We start from the raw sequence: 22,908 nt of genomic DNA, 5'->3' as shown, positions 1-22,908 counted from the left end.
CTAACATGTAATACCAGCATGATTGGGGACCAAGAGCGCTGAGGAAGAAAGGAGAGATTTGCTTAGTTTCTGAAAAGTAGAGTTTTAAGGTGCTTACGGTACAAAGGCACGCTGCTCAGGACTTGACTGTGGCTTAAATACAGCTGGAAGTCCGCTCTGTTTTAGAGAATGTTGTTAAGACTATAAGAGTAAATGACCAGGCCGTGGAGAGAATACGTCAAGAAAACACAGCCTGAGAAGAAGATCCTAAATGCGGTAAAACTGACACTGAGAGGATAAAAGAGGAGGCTGAGATGAGAAAGGATGAAAAACGCAGGAGAACCCACACGTCATGTGGAAGCACCAAAACCAAAGGGCAATAATTTCAAGAAAAGGGTGAATGCTCCAGGGAGGTAGTAACTGGGCTTGGCAATAAAGAAATCTCTGATCACCTTTTCATAAGTCACAAGAGGCCAAGGCTGAATTGTAAGTAGCACAGCAGAATAGAACACTACTCATTTTCAAGAATAAATGGTTCATTTAAATTATATAAGGCGGACTTTCCTGGTGGTCCAGTGGCTAAGACTCCTTGCTCCCCATGCAGGGGGCCTGGGTTCGATCCCTGATCAGGAAACTAAGATCTCACATGCCTCAACTAAGACCCAGCACAGCCAAATAAATAAATAAAAATATAAAAAATAAATTGTATAGGGAATTTGAACACTAGTAAAAAGTCAAAAAACACTGAAGGGACTTCCCTGCTGGTCCAGTGAATCTGCCTGGTGATGTAGGGGACACGGGTTTGATCCCTGGTCAGGGAACCAAGATCCCACATGTCACAGAGCAACTGGGCCCACGCACTGCAACTACTGAGCCCCCACGCCAAAAGTCGGTGCACTGCAAGGAAAGATCCTGTGTACTGCAATTAAGACCCAAGGCAACCAAACATATTAAAAAAAAAAGACACTGGGGACAGTAGGGATGACGGTTAGTTACACTGATGACCATGATTCAGAGGGCTGAACACTGCCAGACAACTCTTTCTGCAGAAAGAGAGAATATGTGTACCTAACATTTGTGGTGTGCAGTGTGCCAGACACTGTGCTAATGCTTGATATCGATTATGTTCTTTAATCCTCACAATCATATTATCCCCATCTGACTGTGAAGTTAAGTAACTTGCTCAAGGTCACTCAGCTAATCCACTGCTGAGATGGAATCTAAACCCAGGCAGTCTGACCTTACTGTAGACCAACCAAACTGAAAAGAGATTTAATTGAAGAAAATAAGTTCTGGAGTTTGTTTTGGGGTCAGTACAAATTCAGCCAATGCTCCACACCAGCTATATATATATAAAACACAGTACAAATTGTTCATCCAGAGTAACGTAACCAAGAAGTTTTTCTTAAACTCTGTTCACTGAGATAGGGAGACACACAAATATTATACAGTCATAAAAGTAAAAACAAAAATTAGCTACCCTTCAGATGCATAGAAATTCTGGCAATTAGAAAACTCTCCTAGATAACTAATAAGCACCTACTGTGGAGCACAAAGAACTCTAACCAATACTCCATAATATATGGGAAAAGAGTCTAAAAAAGAGTGGATATATGTCTGTGTGTAGCTGACTCATTTTGCTGTACATGTGAAACACAAGTGTGTACATCAACTATACTCTAATAAAAATTAGAAAAGAAAACTCTCCACCCTCCCATCCTACACTATGTGACACCAAACACACGCTCCTTTCTTCTCCCTTTTCCTCTGCGACCCATTCCGTCAGGCTGAGAGATGCACCGATGGGGCAAAGAAGCAACTGGCTAAGTACGGAAAGAGACAGATTAAAAAGACTTGAACTGTTGCAAAAATAAAAGTTATGTAATAGTAAAATAGCTAAAGAAACTAAACTGCATCCAAGAGTAAGAATGTGTCCCTTAAACCAAGCACCGACTCACCCTTAAAATATCTACATTTTGAGATGAATCCCAAAAAGTGGGGTAGGGGGAGGGTTGGCTCAAGCAAGAAGAGTCATCAGTAACAAAACGGAAAAAGCTTCATTACGAAACATTGAAGACATTTAATCTAGAGCAGTTGAGGTCTCCTTCCAAATTTCCATACGGGAAATTAGGGCACTAGGGCATTAAAAATAGCAGAGAAATGCTCCAAAAACCTCAAAAATGCTGGAAACCATCAAGCTATCATTTGTTTGAGGGAGGAGGGGAGGAAGAGTTGGCAAGCCACTTATAAAAGACCCACCCTCACAGTATCTGCAGGTTCCTGACTTCACAATCTGAAGACTGGCCGCTTGGAAGTCATTCCCCACTAAACTCGGAAGCCCCTCCGAGAAAGATTCACAGGACTTCTACCGTAGAAATCCTACCCTTTTATCTGGAACGGTTTAAGGTGTTTCTACCAAGAGGCAGACACCAAATCAGATGTCCTCCTCCATTCAAACTCCATGATATTATAAAAACAAGCTTGAAAGAGCAAATGACAACAATAAGCCTCAAGACTTCCTTGGTGGTCCCGTGGCTCCAACCCCGTACTCCCAATGCAGGGGGCCCAGGTTCAATCCCTGGTCAGGGAACTAGATCTCACATGCCACAACTAAGAGTTTACATGCCACAAGTAAAGATCTTACATGCCACTACCAAAAATTCTGCATGCCACAACCAAGACCCAGCACAGCCAAATCAATCAATATTAAAAAAAAAAAAAACAACCCACTAACTCTCAGCCTGCAAACAAGGGATGGCAATCCCAGCACCCCATACCTCCCTCAGCCCCAGTCCTCAGTGCCGCTGGGCACACGAGCACATAGCAGGCAGCTCCAAGACTGGAAGGCAGAAAAGGCTGGAGGAGTCTGTCTCTGCCAGGTGGGATCTGGCTATGGAACTATGGGCAACTCACTCTCTCTGGACTTTGGTTCTCTCATCTGGAAAATAATTACTAAACTCCTTTTCTTTTCTAAAATTCTGGGACTTCACAGACCAGGAGTTCTTTACAACTTTTTCTTCCTTCTGTGGTCCCCACCTTCTCCTCACTCTATGCAACTCAGAGGAAGAGAAGTAAGTTCATCTCTGTATGTTGTTCTAGAAACTACCCAACAAGGCAAGGCATCCTTTAAGCACATGATACACAACTTAAACCAACTGAGTTTAGTCACTTACTGTCTCCCTTTCGTTTTGTACCAGTGGGTTCTCTCTGAGCATTAAAAGAGTAACTCAGGGACTTCCCTCAAGGTTTGGTGGCTAAGACTCTGCACTCCCGGTGCAGGGTTCCCAGGTCCAAACTCTGGTCAGGGAACTGGATCCCACATGCTGCAGCCAAGAGTTCTCATGCCACTACTAAAGCACCCAGCATGGCGCAACAAAGATCGAAGATCCTGTGTGTCCCAACTAAGACCCAGCACAGTCAAATAAATAAATACAAAAAACCTAGATTTTAAAATAAAAATTTTTTAAAATTACTCAAAACCAAGGGGAGGGGGAGAGCATGTGAAATCAGGGGTAGAAATAAGGAGAATAGACAGAACTCCATCTGTCTTGATCAAAGTTGCCTTCATCTGACAAAAGGGTTATACTGCTATCTTTTTTAACTTAAAAATCACTATCTTATATCATCACTAAAGCCAAGTCTTCTCAACTCCATGGTGCTGTGAATACAATCACAGTAGATCCCAATGAACCCCCAGGGTTCTGCGCATCCCAGTGAGGCATAAGTACTCTTACTGTTTTTCAGGGCGCTGGCAAATTCTGGGCCACCTTTGTCCTTGAAGACAGGGAAAACATCTGGTTGAGGAAGCTGATTGGTGGTCAGCAGAGCCTTTTGCAGCTTTATCCTTCCTTCCAAGAGCTGGTCCCACAGTGCTGAGACAGAAAATAGAATTCCATTTCTCAGTTATAAAATCTTCCTGGAGTGGGGAGTAGGGGAGGGACCGGAAATCAAAACAGCCTCTAAGCAGCACGGCTTTATCATAGTTTCATGCGATGGAAACGCTCTATTTATTACAGGAAATAAATCCAGTATCTGGACACATGAGATATCTGGATAAATCCAGTATCTTGACTTGCTACATGAGAGAAAGGATGCTACAGCCCAACGAGAGAAGATGCTCGTCTCCTCAACCTTCCTCAGCCGCCCGAAGTACTAGGGCAGAGCCAGCGAAGCAGGTGAGGGTAGCAGGGGTGGGCCAAGCAGAGGGGAATGGTGCTTTAGGCCTCTAGGTAAGTGGGGCACGTCACCAACAAACTGGCAGGACACAAGACACAGGAGAGAGCAAGGGCTTCCCTGGTGGCTCAGATGGTAAAGAATCTGCCTGCAGTGCAGGAGACGTGGGTTGGATCCCTGGGTCGGGAAGATCCCCTGGAGAAGGAAATGACTACCCACTCCAGTATTCTTGCCTGGAGAATTACACAGACGGGGGGCCTGGCGGGCTCAGTCAACGGGGTCCCAAAGAGTTGGACAAGACTGAGTGATTAACACACACACACATACACACACACAAGGGAGAGAGCAAACTGCCTAAAACAAACAGACAAACAAAACGGAGAGCAAATGCAGACACTCTGAAAAACAAGCAAACAGTGTACAAACCTATCTGATTCTTCACAGCTCGGCCTTTCTCCACCTCCTCGGAAACTCTGACCTCAGAGAAGGTCATCACCACCCTGTCGTCCTCCCTGGCCCTGGACTCGGCCTTGTCTTCCTCACTCGCATCTTCAAAGTCTTCCTCACCTTCCCCTTCTTCCATACCACTCTCCTCCTCATCTTCCTCTTCCTCCTCACTGCTACCAAGGTCGTCCATTCCCTCAGTAAATTTTTCAAAGTCACTGATGCTCTGGACACTGAAGCCCGACGATGTCCGTGAGTGGCTCCTGCTCCTCTTCCTCCAGGCCAGGCTGCTGTCCCCCTCGTCCTCACCCTCCTGATCCTCAGCACTCATGGCTTCCTCATCGAACTCCTCCAGGCGCAGGCCCTCTGAATCTCCATCTGCAGACCCGTCCTCATCAGATACTTCTTTATCTAAACGAGGGAGGGAAAAGGAAAATCTTGAAACAAATACTTGGCCGTTTCTTTCGTTCCACCTAAAGGATCATGGCACCTGTCCAAAAAAAAAAGAAGTATTACCGTACTCAATGCAACTCAATAGCACAATCCCTATCACACTAGTGATGCTTATTATTAAATACTTGTTAAGCACCTATTATGAACCAGCCGTGGATAAAAACTAGAGACTGACAAGTAGAATGCAGTATCTGTGCGGAGGGGTTCACAGTCTGCTAGGAGTGGTAGATATACACAACCAACAACCGCACTGCAGTGTCGTTAGTATAGCGAGAGATGGCTTCAGGTGAAAGACACCTTATAGCTTTACTTATTAAGCATAAGTAGCAGCTCATCAGACAGAGAAACGGGAAGGAAAGGAAAAGCAGCAGAGACAAAGGTCCAGCACACAGACGTGTCCTGAGGGAATTCCATGGGCAGCCACTGCTTGCAAGCCTCCCTGCCAATGCAGGGGACAAGCATTCGACCCCTGGTTCAGAAGACTCCACATATTGTTTGGTGCAAGAAGGCAACTAAGCCTGTGCGCTGCAACTACTGAAGCCCGTGCACTGTAGAGCTTGCTCTGCAACAAGAGATGCTACTGCAATGAGAAGTCCATGCACGGCGACTAAAGAAAGCCTACATGAAGCTACACAGACCCAGCACAGCCAAAAATTGATAAAAAAAAAAAAAAAAAAAAACAAGTACATTGAGGTGCAGGATGCTGGGATATGAGCTCAGAGAGTTATTCAGGGTTTGTTGTTTTTTTTTTTTTTAAATTTTAGGCTATGCCATGCAGCATGCAGGGCTTCCCAGGTGGTGCTAGTGGTAAAGAACCCGCCAGCCAAATGCAGGAGAGGTAAGAGACGCGGGTACGATCCCTGGGTTGGGAAGATCCCCTGGAGGACATGGCAACCCACTTCAGGATTCTTGACTGGAGAATCCCACGGACAGAGAAGGCTACAGTCTATAGGGTTGCACAGAATCAGACACGACGGAAGCGACTCAGCAGGAACACATGCAGTATGCTAGTTCCCTGACCAGGGAGCCAACCCGTGCCCCCTGCAACAGAAGTGCAGAATCTTAACCACTGGACCTCCAGAGAAGTCCCGCCAGGAGGGGTTTTGTCTTCCATGGGAAGGTGTCTAAACTTGATCCTTCAGTAAACGGAATATTAGTTATGGCTTTTTCTTATAGAAAAATCTGATTATAGAAATTAAATTATAGAAAAAATTACTTTTACTTCTGATACAGGTCTTTCTGTATCATCATTGATCATCCAATCTCTTCCTCTGCAGAACACGAAGGTCCCACATATGGGAAGCATAATTGTACAGGGGCCCGTTACCAATAACTTTCTTCATAAAACAAAGATTTTATGAAAACATAATAGGTCTTAAGTACTTCTTTAAGTGAATATCAGATATACTTTAACATACAGACTCAAGACACAGAAGGCTGTCAAAACTATACAGTTCCAAATAGTAAAGAGAAATAATCCTTTAAGTTCTTTACAGGTATGATAGTAGTTTAAAGTATAGATCTTAGAGTCAGACTAACTTATTTGAGTTCTGGGCTGCACTTACTAGATATATGACCTTGCATAAGTTATATAACACATACACCCCTCAATTTTCTTATCTGCAAAATGGAGATAAAAAGTAGCAACCCCTCAGGGCTGCTGGAAAGATTAAACAAGATGATCATGTACCCAGAACTGTTTCAAGGCCTAAATCATGGCTATCAGAGCATGACTGATTATTTCTTTTACATTATCTGTGGGTTCTCAACATGGTCCCTCTGACCTCTCTACAGGAAAACAAATAGCATCCACTCACGAATCACCATATCCAGCCCCCTTCTCCCACTCAGAGAAACTCACAATCTTTAAAACTGTAAGCCTACATCCTCCTAACTCTTGCAGGGAACAGGGAAGGGTTATGAAAGTTTTACAATGGCAAAGAAATGAGTGTCACAAATTAATATTATCCAGTGACTCAATGCAAGACTTGACAAATTAAAGGAAAATCTATCAGTGGCATGCTCATCAGACACAACTGAGGTGTCTTTTTCAACACATGCGTGTGTGTGTGTGTGCGCGCTAAGTTGCCTCAATCATGTCCCACTCTGTGTGACTCCATGGACTATATACAGCCTGCCAGGCTCCTCATTCCACTGGATTCTCCAGGCAAGAATACTGGAGTGGGTTGTCCTGCCCTTCTCCAGGGATCTTCCTGATCCAGGAATCAAACCCATGTCTCTTACGTCTCCTGCGTTGGCAGGCGGATTCTTTACTACTAGCGCCACCTGGGAAGCCCAACACATAGCCCTCTCCAAAATCTAAATATGGAAGGCCTTCTTTGTCACTCCATTCCAGGGTGAACCATCAGTGTAAACATTAGGAATAGAGTAACTTAATAGCTCTAGGCTTTAGATTCCTTACAAAGTGAAATTAAGTACTTCAGAGGGCCATTTCCTAACGCCAAATCAGTGACAGTAAGTGGGACATCCTAAGACAGTAAGTGGGGCATCCAGACTGGATGTGCAAAGGTCACCCCCCCCAAAAAAAGATTTTAAACCCCCCAAAATTAGGAAAGACATGCAAATAGGTCTACTCACCAGATGAGCCTGACAGAGTCTGCTCCCAATGGTCTTCCTTCCAAGCCTTTCTAGACGTGGTCTTGCCAGAATATCTCTTGTCTGCGTCCAAGAGGGAGGCTGATGCCAGCTTTCGAATGCTACCCACCGCCTGAAAATCACCTTCCCCATCTTCCCCTTCATCAAACCTGTCAATCACTTTGGCAGCAGTAGCTGTTGGGGGAGGGGGGAAAGTAATCAGAACCTCCTGGTTAGAACCAACTTTAAGGACAACCCTGTTCAACCCTTTAAATTCGTCCTCTGCAAAATCCCCACCAACTTCTGAGAACAGGGACCTCACTACATCCAGACTACTCACACTACCTTGCTGCTATCCCTGAACAGAAAGCTAACTCTCTGCATCTACTAGAAAGATATATTTCCAGGTCTTGGAACATAGACAACGAAGTCTAAATTCCTCCTCCACATGCGACAGTCACTCAGATATTTCGAGTCAGCCGTCATCACGTCGTATCCTACTCCAGCCCATACCTCGGGAGTTTTCTTTGCTTATCCAGGCTAAACAACCTCAGTTCCTTCAACTGATTACTCCTAAGAAACGGTCCAGCACTCTCATTTATCCCTCTGTATTCTCCCTTCCTCGCACTTCTCGGACTCAAGCCTAAAGCAGGATTACTCTCAACTAGACGTTGAACAGCAGCTTACAGAACGGCAGCCTTATTCGTCAACCACTAAGCAAGTGTGTTGAGGCCTGAAAAGGCTTAAGGGGAACCACGGATGCCTACTTCTTCCTTCAATCCTCCAAGTAAGTTATCAGAGGCCGGCAGTTTGTTTGTTTTTTTTAAAGAATGAAACTTCCTTCTCCTCATTTCTAATGCGATGCCAGTAAGGGCATCCTGAAAGATGACTACCAACCCGAAGCCAACCTGGCTGTCCGCCACAGCCCTGGATCAACAGTTAACCCAAGCCTAAGAGCTCCGGGCGCCCCGCCCACCCGAGCACCAAGTCCAGAAAGCGCATCGGGAGAATCCCGACGCTCTCCTCCCCGAGTCCCAGGGGGCCCCCTTCCCGGGAAGCAGTTTTCCTCTGCGCAGGGGGACAGGAGGGTAGGCTGGGCGGCAAGGCCCAGCTGCCGGCTCCTCACGCGCCGCCCAAGTCCTCCCGGGACCAGGCCCGCCGCTCCGCACGTGGCCTTGCCCGCGTCAGGCCTCACCCTCCTCCGGGTCTGCCTCAGGATCCGCCTCGCGCGGTCGCGGGTTCAACAACTGCTCTAGCTGCAGCGCCAGAGGCTGCGGTCCCGCCATGGTCACCAAGGCCTCGCCCGGCGCCGCGCTTGTGAACGTCGCTCTCTCCCTGCCAAGTCCTCTCGCCTGAGAGACGGATCCCCGCGCACCTTCAGGGACGCGCCGAGCCGCACGCCCGGCTCCGGGTCGCCAACTTCCGGGAGGCTCCCAGGAGGGGGCGGGGCTTGCGTCACTACGGGCGTTGCTAGGACGGAGGCGCACGCGCTCGGAAGGCTGCCGCGTGTGCGTGTGCGCCTGCGCCGAGGGGCGGGGGGTAGGGGTGGGGTTGGGCCGCGCGGGAGCGCGCAAGGGCACGTGGCTACCTCTGGCCCAGAGCCTAGACTCGTTGAAGCGCTGCTCGCGTCCTCTTGCGTAAAGTATGCCTCGAGATTTGTCCGAGATTTGCTTGGAAATAAAGTGTAGTGTAGCCATGACCTGCGGTGACTGATTTGGAAAACAGGAGGAGTAAAGGGTGAGCGTCTCGAGCCTCACGTGTACTTTAGGGCAAGCACAGACTGGGATCCAATTTGGAGGAGTCTGGGGCCTGGCGCACGCCTCTGACCCACCGGTAGTCCTGATTTGGAAATCCTACCTAAGGGTTGGGCATGTGTTAAGTGTGCGGTGGACTGCTGGCATCTTTATTAATAGGAATAATTATTACAGAAAGTGCTATGGTTGTGCATAAATAAAGATCGATTCTATAACTTTTCCAAGTAGCCTTGTCTGTGCAGGGAAAAGGGGGCGAAGTGAGGACTACTCTACCGCATACCCATCAGGAATGATAACCTTGGTGTTCAAAGATGAGGGCATACACTTTAAACTGGTGCACAAATGGGGAAAAACTCAGGTCTACAGTTAGAGGGACACAATGGGATCAATTTAACTGCACCCAGGTACATAGAAAAATACAGTCCCTTTATATGCACTTTCCTTCATCATGCATTCCCTAACTGCCCGCTATGTGGCAAGCACTGCTAAATGAGATACAAAGATGAGTAAGTTAGATTCTCCCCTGGTGGTGATCAGGGGAGGAGGGCAAACAAACATGTAAACAGAAGCTGTAAAAAGGGATCATCACGGAAGAACAAAGTGGTCTCTCCTTACAGTGTCTGTTTGAGGTCCCCTGTAAAGACCTTGAAGCTCCTAAACAAACTGCCTCAAATGGATCCAGAAAACAGGGTTAGGGGTAGCCTCCTGCCCTTCCTGGAAGCAGCCCAGGCCATTTGGATCCCACAGCTGAAGCTTGGGGAGCCCCCAGTTCTCCAGTGTCTCCCATGTAACCCAAGGAAAGTGTGGGTCCCTGACTTCCCTGGTGTTCATACGCCACCAGCGTCAAGAGCAACAAAAGGCCACTTGTCCCATGTCTGCTGCTTCCTAGGTGGCTGTGGCGGGGAAGGACCGCCCTCGGGGAAGACATTCACAGAGTTGGAAAGGAATGAACTCCAGGTTAAGATGGGAGCACCCTAGGCAAGGCACTGAGGCAAGGAGAACTGCTTTTTATCACCTGCAATAGAATGCAGTCTAGAAAACAGCTTTAAAGCAAAAACACAAATAACATAGCCCCTTTAATTGCAGTCTGGTGCCTGCATCTGGGGCCTCCAGAGCAAAAGCATACTCGGTGGGCTGGGCCAGCCATCGCCCTGGGCTTTGAAGGACAAAAATGTTTCCCTCAACCCACATTTAGGAAACTACTACCCCAGTTCTCTTCCTTTCCTGTTTGGGACACTGATAAAGCTCAGAAACCTGGTCTTGGGGTTAAAAAAAAAAAGGTGAGGGAGAGAAAGGGAGGAGGGGGGAGGTGAATCAAGGCAGAGACCACCTCTAAGCTGTCATGCAAACAGGACAGTGCTGGATAATTCTGGGCAGAAAATGTCTGCTCCCCCACTCTGGTTTCCGGCCAGGTGCCCACTGACTTGGGAAGCCTTTTGAAGAAATCAAGACCACCCTACTCCTGTTACACATATCTCAGGGCCCCCAAAATGCTTCCCCTGCCTTCCTACGCCATCCTGAGGATAGAGAGGGGACTCCAGGAGTGGAGGAAAGAAGTCCTAGGACTTGAGATGTCGCTGAGACATGGAGATGCACGAGGCAGCACCCTTCTAAAAATCCCCTCTCTGGGGGGCCCTCCTGGCTTGATTCTGGTTTCCTGAGAAGGGAGGAGGGGTTTCCTGATGGGGGTGGGAGTGGAGATGGAAGATGGACTATGGGAGGGGCTATTTTTAAAGACTCTACCTCTTAGAAGAAATGTAAACCCTGGCTAGTAAATGTAAACCCTAGTGATGTGAGCAAAAGAGATGAGGACAGGCAAGGGAATAAATGGGAGCATGCTCCCTAAAGAACAGTCCTCTCTGGAGAAGATGGTCAGAGGGTCTCCCAGTTCACGACTCCTCTGCCTACTGCCTCAGAGCTGCAAAGTGGCAGACAGATGTAGGAAGAGCAGACACAGGCAAAGGTGATATTGGATACCACCCCCTTGCAGACATAGGCAAAGGTGATATTGGATACCACCCCCTTCCGCATTGTCCCAGTCAGCTGTCTGTTCCAGGAGCTCAAGAGTTTAGGGAAACCAGGTGCTTACCCTTCTCTCTTCTCAGATACTCTCCAGGGTCCCAGGCCCCTGCCAGTGCCTGTCCAATATTCCCCCCCTACCTCGTCTCACCCCAAAGCAGTTCCCACTTGCCCCTATTCTGGAAAAGAGAGGTGGGTGAGTTTTGCCTCCCTTGCCCAGGGCAGGCTGGAACCCTGAGGGCAGATGGCTAGAGGTGGCGGCTCTAAGATGGCCGCGGGGAGAAACCAGGCTGCCAAGCCCAGGAAGGAGAAGAGACTGCGCTCTCAACTCTCAGGGCGGAAGGGGACCACCCGGCGCTCCCCTCCTGCCCTTAAGGTATCTCCCCAAACCTCCTGACACCCTGGGGATGGTGCTGGGCTCCTTTGCACCTCAGAGCCAGAGGTGGGGGGCACAGCTCTGATGGGCAGGAGAACAATCCTTGACATTCCTAGATCTCCCCTTCTTGGGCGGCTCCAAATTTGACTGCTAAACTTTGCCACCTGTCCAGGGCCTCCTTAGGGTTCTGGATATAGCGCCCAAAGGGAAAGACTAAGCTGCTGCTGGGATCCACGGAGTCAGAGAGAATTGCGTGCACCCGGAGCACCAACTCTAAAATGCCTATTATCAAGTACTGGATTCCACAATGAAACTGCTAAATAATTCAGCAGGCTTGATAGGAAAATGCAGCTTCCCAATGAGCATACGTTCAGTTAAATGAATGTCTTTAAAGGAGGCTGGCTATAATAAATAAGTTGGCTATGATTTAATGTATATAAACGCTAAAAGGGCAAAAACAAGGCGATCCAGTGATTACACACAAAACAGATAAAGAAGTGTGCTGCACGCAGAGGCTAGGAGTTTCAGAAGTCTTCCCAGTATTTCATAAATTTGGATTTCTGAAAGAACAGATTCCACCCTGATAGTCCTGCTCATTGGATAAGCTGTCATGTGGATGCAGTGAAATATGGCTTATTTTAAAGCCTTCTTAGCAAGAAAGATACACTTGGTTGTGTCTTAACAAAATATGAAAACACTGGAAATTGCACCCCATTTCAAGTAAAACCTTTGGGTTTTTTTTTTTTAATAAGGAAATAAAGAATCTAGACTGACATCTAGGTGATAATGGAAAAGAAATTCTGGAACTCTAAGTAGTGTCTGATAGTAAAACACACACATGTATTTCACAGCAGATAAAATATTTAAATTCCTTCCATGTTTAATGAAGGCTTGGAAGAGGTTGAACTACTTTTCAGAACCTATTGGCAACTCTCCGTTGAAATTTGATTTCTATATTGGTTTTTTTTTTGCTCATCTTTCAGAGAAAGTAATATGTATCTTGTGCCAAGCAAAACAGTTTTCCTTCTGGGGAACTTCAAATGAAACAAATACTATAAAACAACTGTTTCATATCAGTTCTGTGAAAGGGATTAAAGTATTTCATTTCTAGCTGTGCTGCACCTTCATTTTATGTTATCTTTCAAACCACCAAATTAGAAAGCAGGATTATCTATGGGAAATGAAACAGAAAAGTACCACCTCTAACCACCTATTTACAGGTAACTGACATTCACAAGTCAGGTTTTGCCTGTTTAGAGGGGGGAAGGAGAGGGCGTGGGGTCTCATGCTTAATCACAGACTGAGACTACTCATTTTTAGCCATGGATTTGATTTCTATTTCCAATTATATATTAACTTATCAACAAACATATCTTCAAATGTATCCATTAAAATCCGCAGAATGCAAATCTGTAGTTAATAACAGCAGGAAGGCACCGAGAAAAGCGTGGCTGGCATTAGCAAGGGGGTTCAACCACAGTCAAGGTGAAAACGGGTCCCCCCTAGTCCTGTCTCTCTTCCTCCTGGTTTCTGAGGGATCACTCCACTCCCCATCACAGGTCAATGCTAGTTGTCAAAACATAAAATAACACACCGATTATCTAAACATCAGATTTTCTATTTTTATTAAAAACTCACAAATTTATTCAACATGTTTCCTTTCATACAGTGAATGGTCTAATATGCACTGGAGGTCACACAAGCTTAGGTTTATCAGAACAATAAAAGACATATGAGAAATTTAATTTATAAAGAAAAAAAGTAGCAGCTGTTGACTGCATATTTGACCATAAAATTTAAATATTCTGGACTTTTATTTTAAAGACACAAAAATAAAACCTGTGTGGGTCTATATAAGTCATATTAACAATTCCATGAATGTTCAACAGGACTAAAAATTAGCAAAGATGTTTTTTCTTTAAACCTTGTAACACTTTTTTTTTTTTTTTAACACTTTCTTCTGGTTGTGGTGCCAGGCACCTTTACAGTATTTGTGCTATAATTATTCTATTTGGCAAGTGTCTGAATATCATGTTTTCTCTTTGCCTTGTGTAAACAACACCTTTTTACATACTAGCACAGTGAGCTGTGAGCCCTGCAAATCAGAACATCTACAGGAAAAGAAAATGAACAATTTTGGTTGATTGCTCAAAACATTTTGTTTTGAACAAGAGGTTTCAAAACAGAATATATTAGTAAAACACTGAACTCCTGAATTTAACATTATACGTAAACAGTTGACTGTTTTTAGTTCAATAGTCTTTTTTTTTTTAATTTTGTGTGTGTGTTTGTGAAGGTAGAATACTTATTTTGTACAGCTGATGTTCAAGTCATTTTACTAAGAGGTCTGGCTGGAGACCATAGTATCGAGTGTGTCTGCGTGTGTCTGTGTGTGTAGAGCTTTGTGAAGGTAGAAGAGTTGATACTGAGGGCTTTACACTTAGAATTTTGCAATTTTGGCAAAAACAAAAAAACCAAAAATCCCAGATAGACAAAAAAAATATATATATATAGTCCCACCTGATGCACAGCAGGTCGGCGTTTCTGAAGCTATAAGAGTTTGTGGTCGCTGTTGCTGAACTCTGAGCCAACTCTAATAGATGTCTCAGAGCCTGAGATGTCTCGTGGCCGGCCCCGGAGCGCCCCCGGCCGCTTCGCCCAACTCAACTGTCTTCGGGCGCAGCCTCCCTCCCGGCGGCTCCGGGCGTCACCCCACTGGCTAGCCGCCCCCGCGGCTGCCGTGGGTGTTTTTCCGCGGCCCACCGGCCCCAAGCTCACGCCGGAGGCGTCGGTCCGAGGATCCGAGTCCAGTGGGAGGTGGGGAGAGGTCTGGATTTCCCGCCGGTGCCCGAGTTTTGCACCTTGCCAGCCAGCGCTCGGATCCCCGTCCTACCTCCAGGCGGATCCGGATCCTATTTTGCGTCCCCCGTTCCCATCCGGTCTCCCCAGACGGAAAATGGTCCCCGAGGCTGGAGGCAGGAGGGGCGGGGAATGACTTGCTTTTCTGTTTTGTGTATGTTTTCATTTTTTTCCTGTTTTTTTTTTTTTCCTGTTTTTCTTAAGTAGAAGGTTCATTTCTGTACAACCGCGAGCTCCGCGGGCGGTGCGCGACTGCGCTACCACACGGCCGCCTCGTTCATTTCTGGGGGGTGAGACAGGTGGTTCCCATAGCTCGCCCCGCCGTTGACCGACAGCGACGAGAAGGGTGGGCTGGGCCCGAAGACCTCGGCCGACATGGAGTGGAGAGGCCCGGGCAGGCTGGGCTCGGGGCTGGGCGAGTCCCCGGGAGGATGCGCCAGGATGTCGGTGAACCGCTGCGCCTCACTCGACGGGTGGTGGCCGGGCAGCGGGTGCTCCAGGCCACCCAGGGGTGTCCCGGAAGGCCCGGACGACGGCACGAAGGGCAGGTCCACCGGCGTCTGAGCCTGCGAGGACGGGGGGCCTTGCGGAAAGAAGTCGTAATTGCCTCCGGGCCCGTAGTACTCGCTCTGGTAATCTGGGTGGCGGCGGGAGAGGGGGCGTCAGGGCGGAGCCCCGGCTGGGGCGGGGTGACAGGGCGGGAAGGCGCGCTAGCGGGGCTGGGGAGGGCAACGCCGGGGCTCTCCATTCGCCTGGCTCCCCTGCCCGGCCGGGCGCACGGGGGAGGCCCAGGTGCAAACGCGGGAGCTGCTCCCTCCCTGCCCACCGGCCTCTTTCAGGACCGGGAATTCTATCCGGTCTCACGGCCTCGCCGCATTTCCTCCCCAGCCTCCACCCCTCTCTCCCGCCCTCTCCCCTTCTGCAGAAAGCCAGGAGCCGTCTCCACGCTGCCGCCCGCTTCCAACGAAACGAAACCGGGCCTGCCCGCGCCCTGCCCCCGGGCCGCGCACCCACCTCCGTAGAAGGAGAAGGGCCCGCTGGGAAGGAGCTCGCCCGGCTCCAGGCGGTCCACGAGCGGCCGCATTCGGCGCGGACTGCGGAAGAAGGCGTGGCGCCGGGCGCCCAGCGCGCTCAGCTGCTTCATCCTCCGTTCCTTGGAGCGTCGGTTCTGGAACCAGACCTGAAGCGCACACGACTTGGGGTGAGGCCCCGGAGACCCTACCTCCGCCTTCTCGGGTGTGCGGCTGCTCCTGGCCCCTCACCCTTCCACCTCCCAGCTCGCGGATTCCCAGCTGTGTGTTTTGTGTCTTGTATATGGGGGGGGGGGGGGGCGGTGCGTGTCTTCGAGTAGAAAGAACCACGCGGGGTGGCCCTTGAGCCAAGGGTGGACAGGATTCCCGGCAGGGGTACCTGGGCAAGCCGCCCTGCCCAACAGGAGACAGTTGGAGTTGTTGCTAACAATTGCAGCGAAACACTTGCAGCGTGTACGCGCGGAGGCGCTTAACCTCCCCAAAGACACACGGCTTCCCTTTCACTGACCCTGGCAGCACCCCCACTCCGCATGATAGTGACAAAGATCCAAAGAGCCTCCTGTTGACAGTCTCCCGAAGACAGTGACACCAAAACCCACAGCCTCCTTTCCGCACCCATGCACTATCTCCCAGTGCCAGACATACTCGTCCATAGCCTCTCACTGTTGGAGACATGGCCGAGCAACCCCCCATTCACCTTGCGCACGAGAGCGCACAGCAGAGCGTCCCCGCGGAGGGCAGCCTGCATGGTGCGCCTACTGCACACACCTCCTTGGCACATTTCCCCAGGGCCTCGCAGAGCCGCCAAGCACCGGACACCCAACCCTGGGCTCGGGACTCGGGCCGAACCACCCGCAGGTTCAAAATCTCACAGCGCGCACCGGCGCAGCTGCCTGGATGGCCGCCTGCGGTCCCCAGGCGACTCAGGAAGGGCCGTGGCAGAGCTGACACCCGCCCCGACCACCTTCCCTTCAAACCTGGGCAGCCCACCTCTCTTTGGAGGGGAGGTCTGCTGGCGGGGAGGGGGCGGGGGCGGGGGGGCTGGTTTAACTGGAGCCAGAGACCCGCAAAGTTGGGGGCGGGGACACCGAGGGAGACCGTGGATTGAGACCACGGATTAATCCCGCGATGCACAGCGACCGCTCGGCTCCTCCCGGGTAGGGGTGGTAGGGCAGAAAAATAGGTCGGTACTCTCAACGCCGCGTCCCGACGGAGCGCCCTCCTCCCGCCTCATGCCCCGCCGCCCCGTCTCTCTCCCACCGTTACCACTACCACCTGCGTTGGACCCGAAAGAGGAGGTTTAGCGAATTCCAGATGCCCCACACCTCTGGTGCGACTTCAAAGTCGGAGCCGGGTAGGGGTGTGTCTGGGCCTCTCCCCTCCCTTCTGCCAGCCTCCAGGGATTCGCTCCGCTCCTCAAAGCTGCTCCCCCACCCCCCACCCCCAGGCTCAACCTGCAGGTTGCACCTTGAGGGAACTAAGTGGCATGCTCGGCCCTGACCTGGATGACACGCATGTTGAGGCCGGTCTCCTGAGCCAGCTGCTCGCGGATGTGGCGCGTGGGCTTGGGTGTGGCGGCGAAGGCGGCCTTCAGCGTCTCCAGCTGCTTGGCCTTGATGGTGGTGCGAGGCCCTCTCCGCTTGGCCCCCAGGTTCTGGTCGTCGTTCTCATTGCTGCCCCCTTCCTTGTCCGACACGTTGGCGCTCTCCGAGTCCTTGGCGTCGTCCTGCGACGGGTCTTGGGAGTCCGGAGACAAACTGGGGTCACTGCCCGTGGTGGCTGGGGAGAGGGAAGGGACAGGTGAGCAGCAGCCAGTGGCGGGCCTTCCTCCCCCGAGACCCACGCACCCGGAAGGAGCTGGGCATCAGGTCCTCACCCGAGTGGAGGCTGTTCTCTTTGGCGACACTGCTGTTGCTTAGGTAATCCTCTTTGCAGACAAACTTGTTCTCATCGATGATGTAGAGCTCCTCGCCGGTGGATAGCTGCTTGTTACACATCATGCAGGTGAAGCAGTTCAGGTGAAACACTTTGCTCCGCGCTCTTCGCACCAGGTCGCTAGGGGAGATGCCCTGCGCGCAGCCGGCACACTTGGTACCGAAACACCTGCGGGCGGTGAGGGGGGAGGGGTTTCGGGTGGGATTGGGCCGAGGGAAGCCAGAGGGCAGGAGAAAGGCGATAGAGACGGTAGAGGAAGAATAGTGGGGGGGAGGGGGTGGAGAGAAAGACAGAGAGAGAACCAAAAAGGAAGAGAAGCAGAAGGCCAATTAAGCAGGCCAGAACGCAGGAGGAGAGAGCGCGGGCACCAGTGAAAAGTCAGGGAGGAGATACACATGGTTACAATGAGGGAGCAAGGAGTTTAAGCCGCCGCCACCCCTAGCCTCCTGCCCCGTGTTGTCCCAGAGGGAAAAAGCGCTGAGGGAAGGAGGCAGGCACCTATTTTCCGATTAGATTCAGAAAACCGAACTAGATCTCCATTCTAACGCGTCCGAAGCACCGCCGCTTTCTGTGCATTGCCTCTTTCGTCGTTTCAAAAAGAACCCATGTGCAGGCTGGGGGTTGGCAAGGTCCAGACCCACCGCGGGTAAACAAACAGCCGCGGGAAGCCTGGACGGCCACAGCCCGGGCGCTGCCGCGTTCCAGCCCAAAGCCCGGCTGGTCGGCTCAAGCTAGACCGCGTCGCGGCTCTAGGTGCCGGGATGCGCTTCGCGGGAGGCAGGCTTCTGGGGCCCACTGGCAGCCTGCGGTGCTCGCCGTTGCCCCGCTCGGCTCTCGCCAGTAACCAGAGGCCCAGCCTGCGCTTCCTCTCGGCAATACCAGCGGACCGCGCTTTGCTCCGTGGGCCGCCGCCACCGGGGCCGCGCATCCCCGGGATGCACCGGGGACAGCGCTTCCGGGGCCTCTGGGCAAAGCTACCTGGTTGGCTTCGAACCCCTCCTCTGTCCGCAAGTTTGATCTGTCACCACAGAGAAAAGCAGAGACTAAGTCAGCCAAGGAAACAGATTTCAGACCGGCCTAAGGGAGGATCACTTCGAATTTGCTCCAGTTCTGTTGGTTTGTGTGTTGTGTGGTCTTGGTAGCAGGATGGTGAGTTAAAATGCTCAGGGGAGCAGGGATGTCGGGAGGCTTCTCCGGCTCCAACGAGCTGGGTCTCCGCTTTCCCCCATGTCTCCACAAGGAGGTGGCCGACGGTGGCGGCCAGAGCCCAGAAGAGCTCCGAGCGGAGCACGCGCCTCACTGCCGAGGTCGGTGTTGCGTGGAGGCCGAACCTGCTGGCCACGCGGGCAGCCGGGGAAGGTCGTCTTGCAGGCTGCAGCCTCCGGCACTTCACAGGCTACCAGTGCAAGTAGTGTGGCCAGGTCGGCCCATCGGGTGTCAGGAAGACCCTGGGCCGTGCAAGATAGGCCCCGGGCCCGAGCTCTTCCCAGCCGCTGACCCTGCAGGCGACTGGACGCGCCACGCCAAAGGCTCGGCGGTTCCCGCCAAGACTTCTGGCGGGGCGGGGGGCGGGGGGGCGGGGGGGCGGGGGGGGGCGATGGAAAAGGTAGTGGGACGCAGCTTAGCCCGGGTTTCTAAACTCAATCTGGAGGACGAGTCAACCGGGGAGGCAGGAAGAATGCAGTTGCTGAACACATCTGCTAGGGGAAAGATAGGACGCGGGGCTACACCTTCTGAGGCTGTTCTACCTCCTTCCAAGCCAGGAGGAGCTTCTCGCTCCGAGGCGAGTTCAGACTCTTTCTTCCCAGGCACGTGCAGCCAAGCCCGGACCCACAATTTCCAGGGCGAAAGCAGGCCGCATCCTCGGCGCCCAGCGCGCGCCAGCTGGCCAAGAGGCGGGACCCCCACCCCCACCCCTCCCCCGCCCCCGCCCCCGGGGACTTGGCTGCCCCTCTCCAAAGGCAGCTCCCAACGCGGGTCGCCGCGGCCACGCTGACCTCTGATCCGAAGCCGGCTGGGAAGGGCCCGCGGGGAAGGAGCGGCCCAGGCGGCGCGCGAGGGAAGGAGTACTCACCGGAAGAAGTCGTTTTTGCAGTAGAGCTTGCCTTCCCGGGAGAAGCACTTCTCGGTCAGGTTGCATTTACATTCACAGCACTGGACGCACTTGACGTGCCAGGCCCTGTCCAGCACGTTCAAGAGGAAGCGGTCCAGGATGGGCCTTTTGCAGCCGGCACAGTGCACCATGGTCTTTGGTTTGGTCGGGTGAGGCCCGGAGAGAGAAGCGCAAGATAAAGCCGAGGGGATGACTCACGAGGACGACCGGCAGCCCCTTCACGAAAGGGGACACACACTTCGTCGGGCAAATCGAAACCCGCACCGGAAAATTAGACAGGGAGGAAGGCTGATAGGGGCGTGGTGGGGGGCGCCGCTTCCGAGAAGTGTGCAGCCGGGCAGTCCCGGGGCCTCCGGGGCACAGCAGCGCCGCTGCAGCTCTCGGGGCGAGGAAAAGAGTCTCAGGCGGGCGAGCTAAGCGACTCTTCAAGCCGAGAGCTCGCGGAGGAGTGAAGGTCACCGAAAACGGCGACGGGAACGGAAATAAATAAACACACCGGAGTCGGAGAAGCACGACGCGGCTGGCCGGGGTTGCGGGGAAAGCGCCGCTGAGTTCTCTCGGGCTTGAGGTAGAGCTGTCAGAAGGCAAAGTGCATCTGCTCTTGTCGGGGTAGGAGGGCGGGTGTGTGTGTGTGCCGGGTTGCCCGCCACCTGAATTTCCCCTCCTCTTTCGATAAAGAAAAGAACCAAGCGAATAGAGAAGCTTTGGATCCTAAACTGCCGGCATCGCTCAGCGGGTCGGGACGCGCTGGGCGCCCGCGGTGGGCCTGGGGGAGGAGGGAGCAGGGGCTGGCCAAGGCGGGGAGGGAGGGAGGAGGGGAGGACCGGAGGAAGATCTCGTTGTCGATTGTTGTCGTTGCTTAGGTTTCCCCTTTTGGAGAAGAGTTCTCTTGTCAACCGAGAGCGGAGAGGGACAACTCCGTGCGGACGCAGCCAGATGCGCGCGCGCGCTCCCCACCGCCCCAGCCCCGTCACCTCGGCCAGTGGCCTGCCGGGTGGCCTCCGTCTCCGCGGGACAGCCCTCCCCGCGCCTGGTCTCCTTCGGAGATAGGGTGCCGTCCGGCTCCTCACCGCGCCTGGCCGTGCATCGTGGCTCCAGTCGCAACTCGCGGCCTCCTGGGCGCGGAGCCCCACATCGCTCGGCCCACGCTCCGGCTGCCTCCGTGCAAACCCACAGTCTCTGGACTTTCTTTTCCTTCCCCCCTGTTTTTCGTTGGGGTAGCAAATCTGTGTTTCCTTTCTAGCCTCTTTCCTTCCTTTTTTTTTTTTCCTTGTGCAGCGGGAGGAGTCGGGGAGAGGGGGTGTAGCTTGAAGAGCTTTAAAAACAAAAACAAAACAAAACCGTCCTGGTGCAGCGGCTACAGTTGTACGCGGCTGGAACAGCTCGGCCTGGGCCGCCGCTGTCGCCGGCTGTCCCCGGACAGGCGTCCCTCTGTCCCTGGTCTCCTGGCCCAGTCCGCCGCCCCGGCGCGTCTCTCCCCGGCTCCGGCGGCTCGGTCACTGCTCCCGGCTGTTGGCTGGGCTCTGGAAGCCCCCTTGCCTTAATGCAGCGCCCGCCGACGTCACGGCGGCCTGCGACCAATCAGCGGCTCGCGGTCCCCCTGTAAACCATCCTGCATCTCCCCGCTGGGGAGAGTGCCGGGAGACCGCGTTTCGAGGATCAGTGGCGGCTGCCACCGCGGCCCTGCGCGGTGCGGACGGCGGGCAGCGAGGTGCCCGGGTCCCCTCCTGCTCCGGTAAGGCGTCGCTTGCGGTAGGAGAGACTGAGAGAGCGCGTGAGTGGGAGCAGGCGGAGGGCAGACTTCTGCCCTGAGGGTGGGTGGTACCCAAGATCGAGCCCAGTTGGAGGTTGGGGTGCAGCTGGCTTCGGGAGCCTCGGCGGCCCAGGCGCACTGTTTGGCTTTGCAATTCAGCAGGTGCTGGGTCCCTCCCCACCGCCACCCTTGCTTTCTCGGCCTAGAAGTTTGCCCTGAGCACCGCGCGTCTTTGGGGGCGTAGAGGGGAGGGAGTTTGGCAGCAGAATCTCTCTCCTCCCGTCTCTCCTTCTGTGCCCCCTCCCCCAATCCATCCAAAGTCCACAGGTTCCGGGGCTCTGGGAGATCTGGGTGTCTGTTTCCCGCAGTGCCGTCTTGGAAAGTTGATTCCGGCGGTTTCCTGGTGGGGGCGGGGGAGACCGGAGGCGCGGCGCCCGGGAGGGGGGAGGAAAGGAGTGGGTGGGGAAGCGCCTCGGGTGAGGAGTTGCTACCCCGGCGAGAAGTTGAGAGAAAACTGCGATCCGGAGACACCTTTTACAGACGAAAACAAACGACTAGGCGGAAAACGGTGGGGGCAATAGCGGCGGCCGAGGGTGGGGGTAGTAGTGACGGAGGGAACGGCGACGTCCTGGGGACTCCACCGGGAGCCTGAGAAGGATGGGGGTGTGCGGAGAACCGGCCCGGCCTCCCCGTCTCCCCCTTTCCAGGCTCCAGCTTCCCAGACAAGCTTGGCACCAGCTTCCCCAGAAAAGCGCAGAGCACAGCCCCTGGTAGCTCGCGTCTTACGGAGCCCATGCCTTCCTCATTTTCCTCGGAGTATAAACTAGGGACCACTGCGCGCGGGGGGCAGGTTCTCCCAGAAGTGCGGGTCGAGTCTGGGTCCTGAGAGTCTTCGCCTCGAAGAATCACTCTAGCTCCGCGGCCCACACCAGATGCCAAATTCGTTTCGACAGCACCATTCCTAGACTTAACCCGGACTCTTCCGAAGTGAAATCTGAAGGTGGCAGGGCTAAGCAAGCCCTGCTTTTGCTCCTCGTTTTTTTTTTTTTTTTTTTTTGCGGAAGGAGCGTTAGGACGGCGCATTCGGCTCAAGTGTAGAAGGCAATAAAGATGGGCGGCCAGCCAGCCCGGTCTGGCCGGTATTTGGGGAATGGCTTTTTGACCCCACACGCGGGGCTAGGTTCAGACATCTCTCTCCCAGCTACGTTGGAGGAAATGCTCCCCGAAACGCAACTGTTATGAACCTGGGCAGGCAAGGAACTCAGTTCTTTGCAAACGGAATACCCTCTTCGAACGAACCGGGAAGCCCGTACAGCGAATTTGGTTTGCGCTCGGTACGTTGGGGTTTTAAGACTCTGCCAACACTGCTTTCCATCCTTAAACCTCCGCCCGCACGACCCTGCACCCCCGAAGCCCGCTGGCAG

General features: G+C 52.6%; 2 protein-coding genes across 3 annotated transcripts in view; both read right to left on the bottom strand.

Moving 5' to 3' along the window:
- AATF (apoptosis antagonizing transcription factor) overlaps positions 1-9,039 on the bottom strand; it is a 112,676-nt gene extending 103,637 nt beyond the window's left edge. For both annotated transcript variants that reach the window (XM_052657747.1, XM_052657748.1), the window contains exons 1-4: positions 8,840-9,039; positions 7,648-7,839; positions 4,579-5,007; positions 3,714-3,851 (exon numbers count right to left, since the gene is read on the bottom strand). In XM_052657747.1, coding sequence (XP_052513707.1) covers positions 3,714-3,851; positions 4,579-5,007; positions 7,648-7,839; positions 8,840-8,930 — 850 coding nt within the window. In that variant the 5' untranslated portion in view covers positions 8,931-9,039. The remainder of the gene's footprint in view (positions 1-3,713; positions 3,852-4,578; positions 5,008-7,647; positions 7,840-8,839) is intronic.
- Positions 9,040-14,909: 5,870 nt separating this feature from the next.
- LHX1 (LIM homeobox 1) lies at positions 14,910-19,862 on the bottom strand. The gene is made up of 5 exons (XM_052657753.1): positions 19,693-19,862; positions 17,560-17,786; positions 17,185-17,462; positions 15,667-15,832; positions 14,910-15,289 (listed from the first exon to the last, which is right to left on the bottom strand). The coding sequence occupies exons 1-5, from the start codon at positions 19,860-19,862 to the stop codon at positions 14,910-14,912; spliced, it is 1,221 nt and encodes a 406-aa protein (XP_052513713.1).
- Between the last annotated feature and the right edge of the window lie 3,046 nt (positions 19,863-22,908).

This window comes from Budorcas taxicolor, chromosome 19, assembly GCF_023091745.1.
Source record: "Budorcas taxicolor isolate Tak-1 chromosome 19, Takin1.1, whole genome shotgun sequence".
NCBI classification, from domain to species: Eukaryota; Metazoa; Chordata; class Mammalia; order Artiodactyla; family Bovidae; genus Budorcas; species Budorcas taxicolor.
This window is presented reverse-complemented; position numbering and strand designations above follow the sequence as displayed.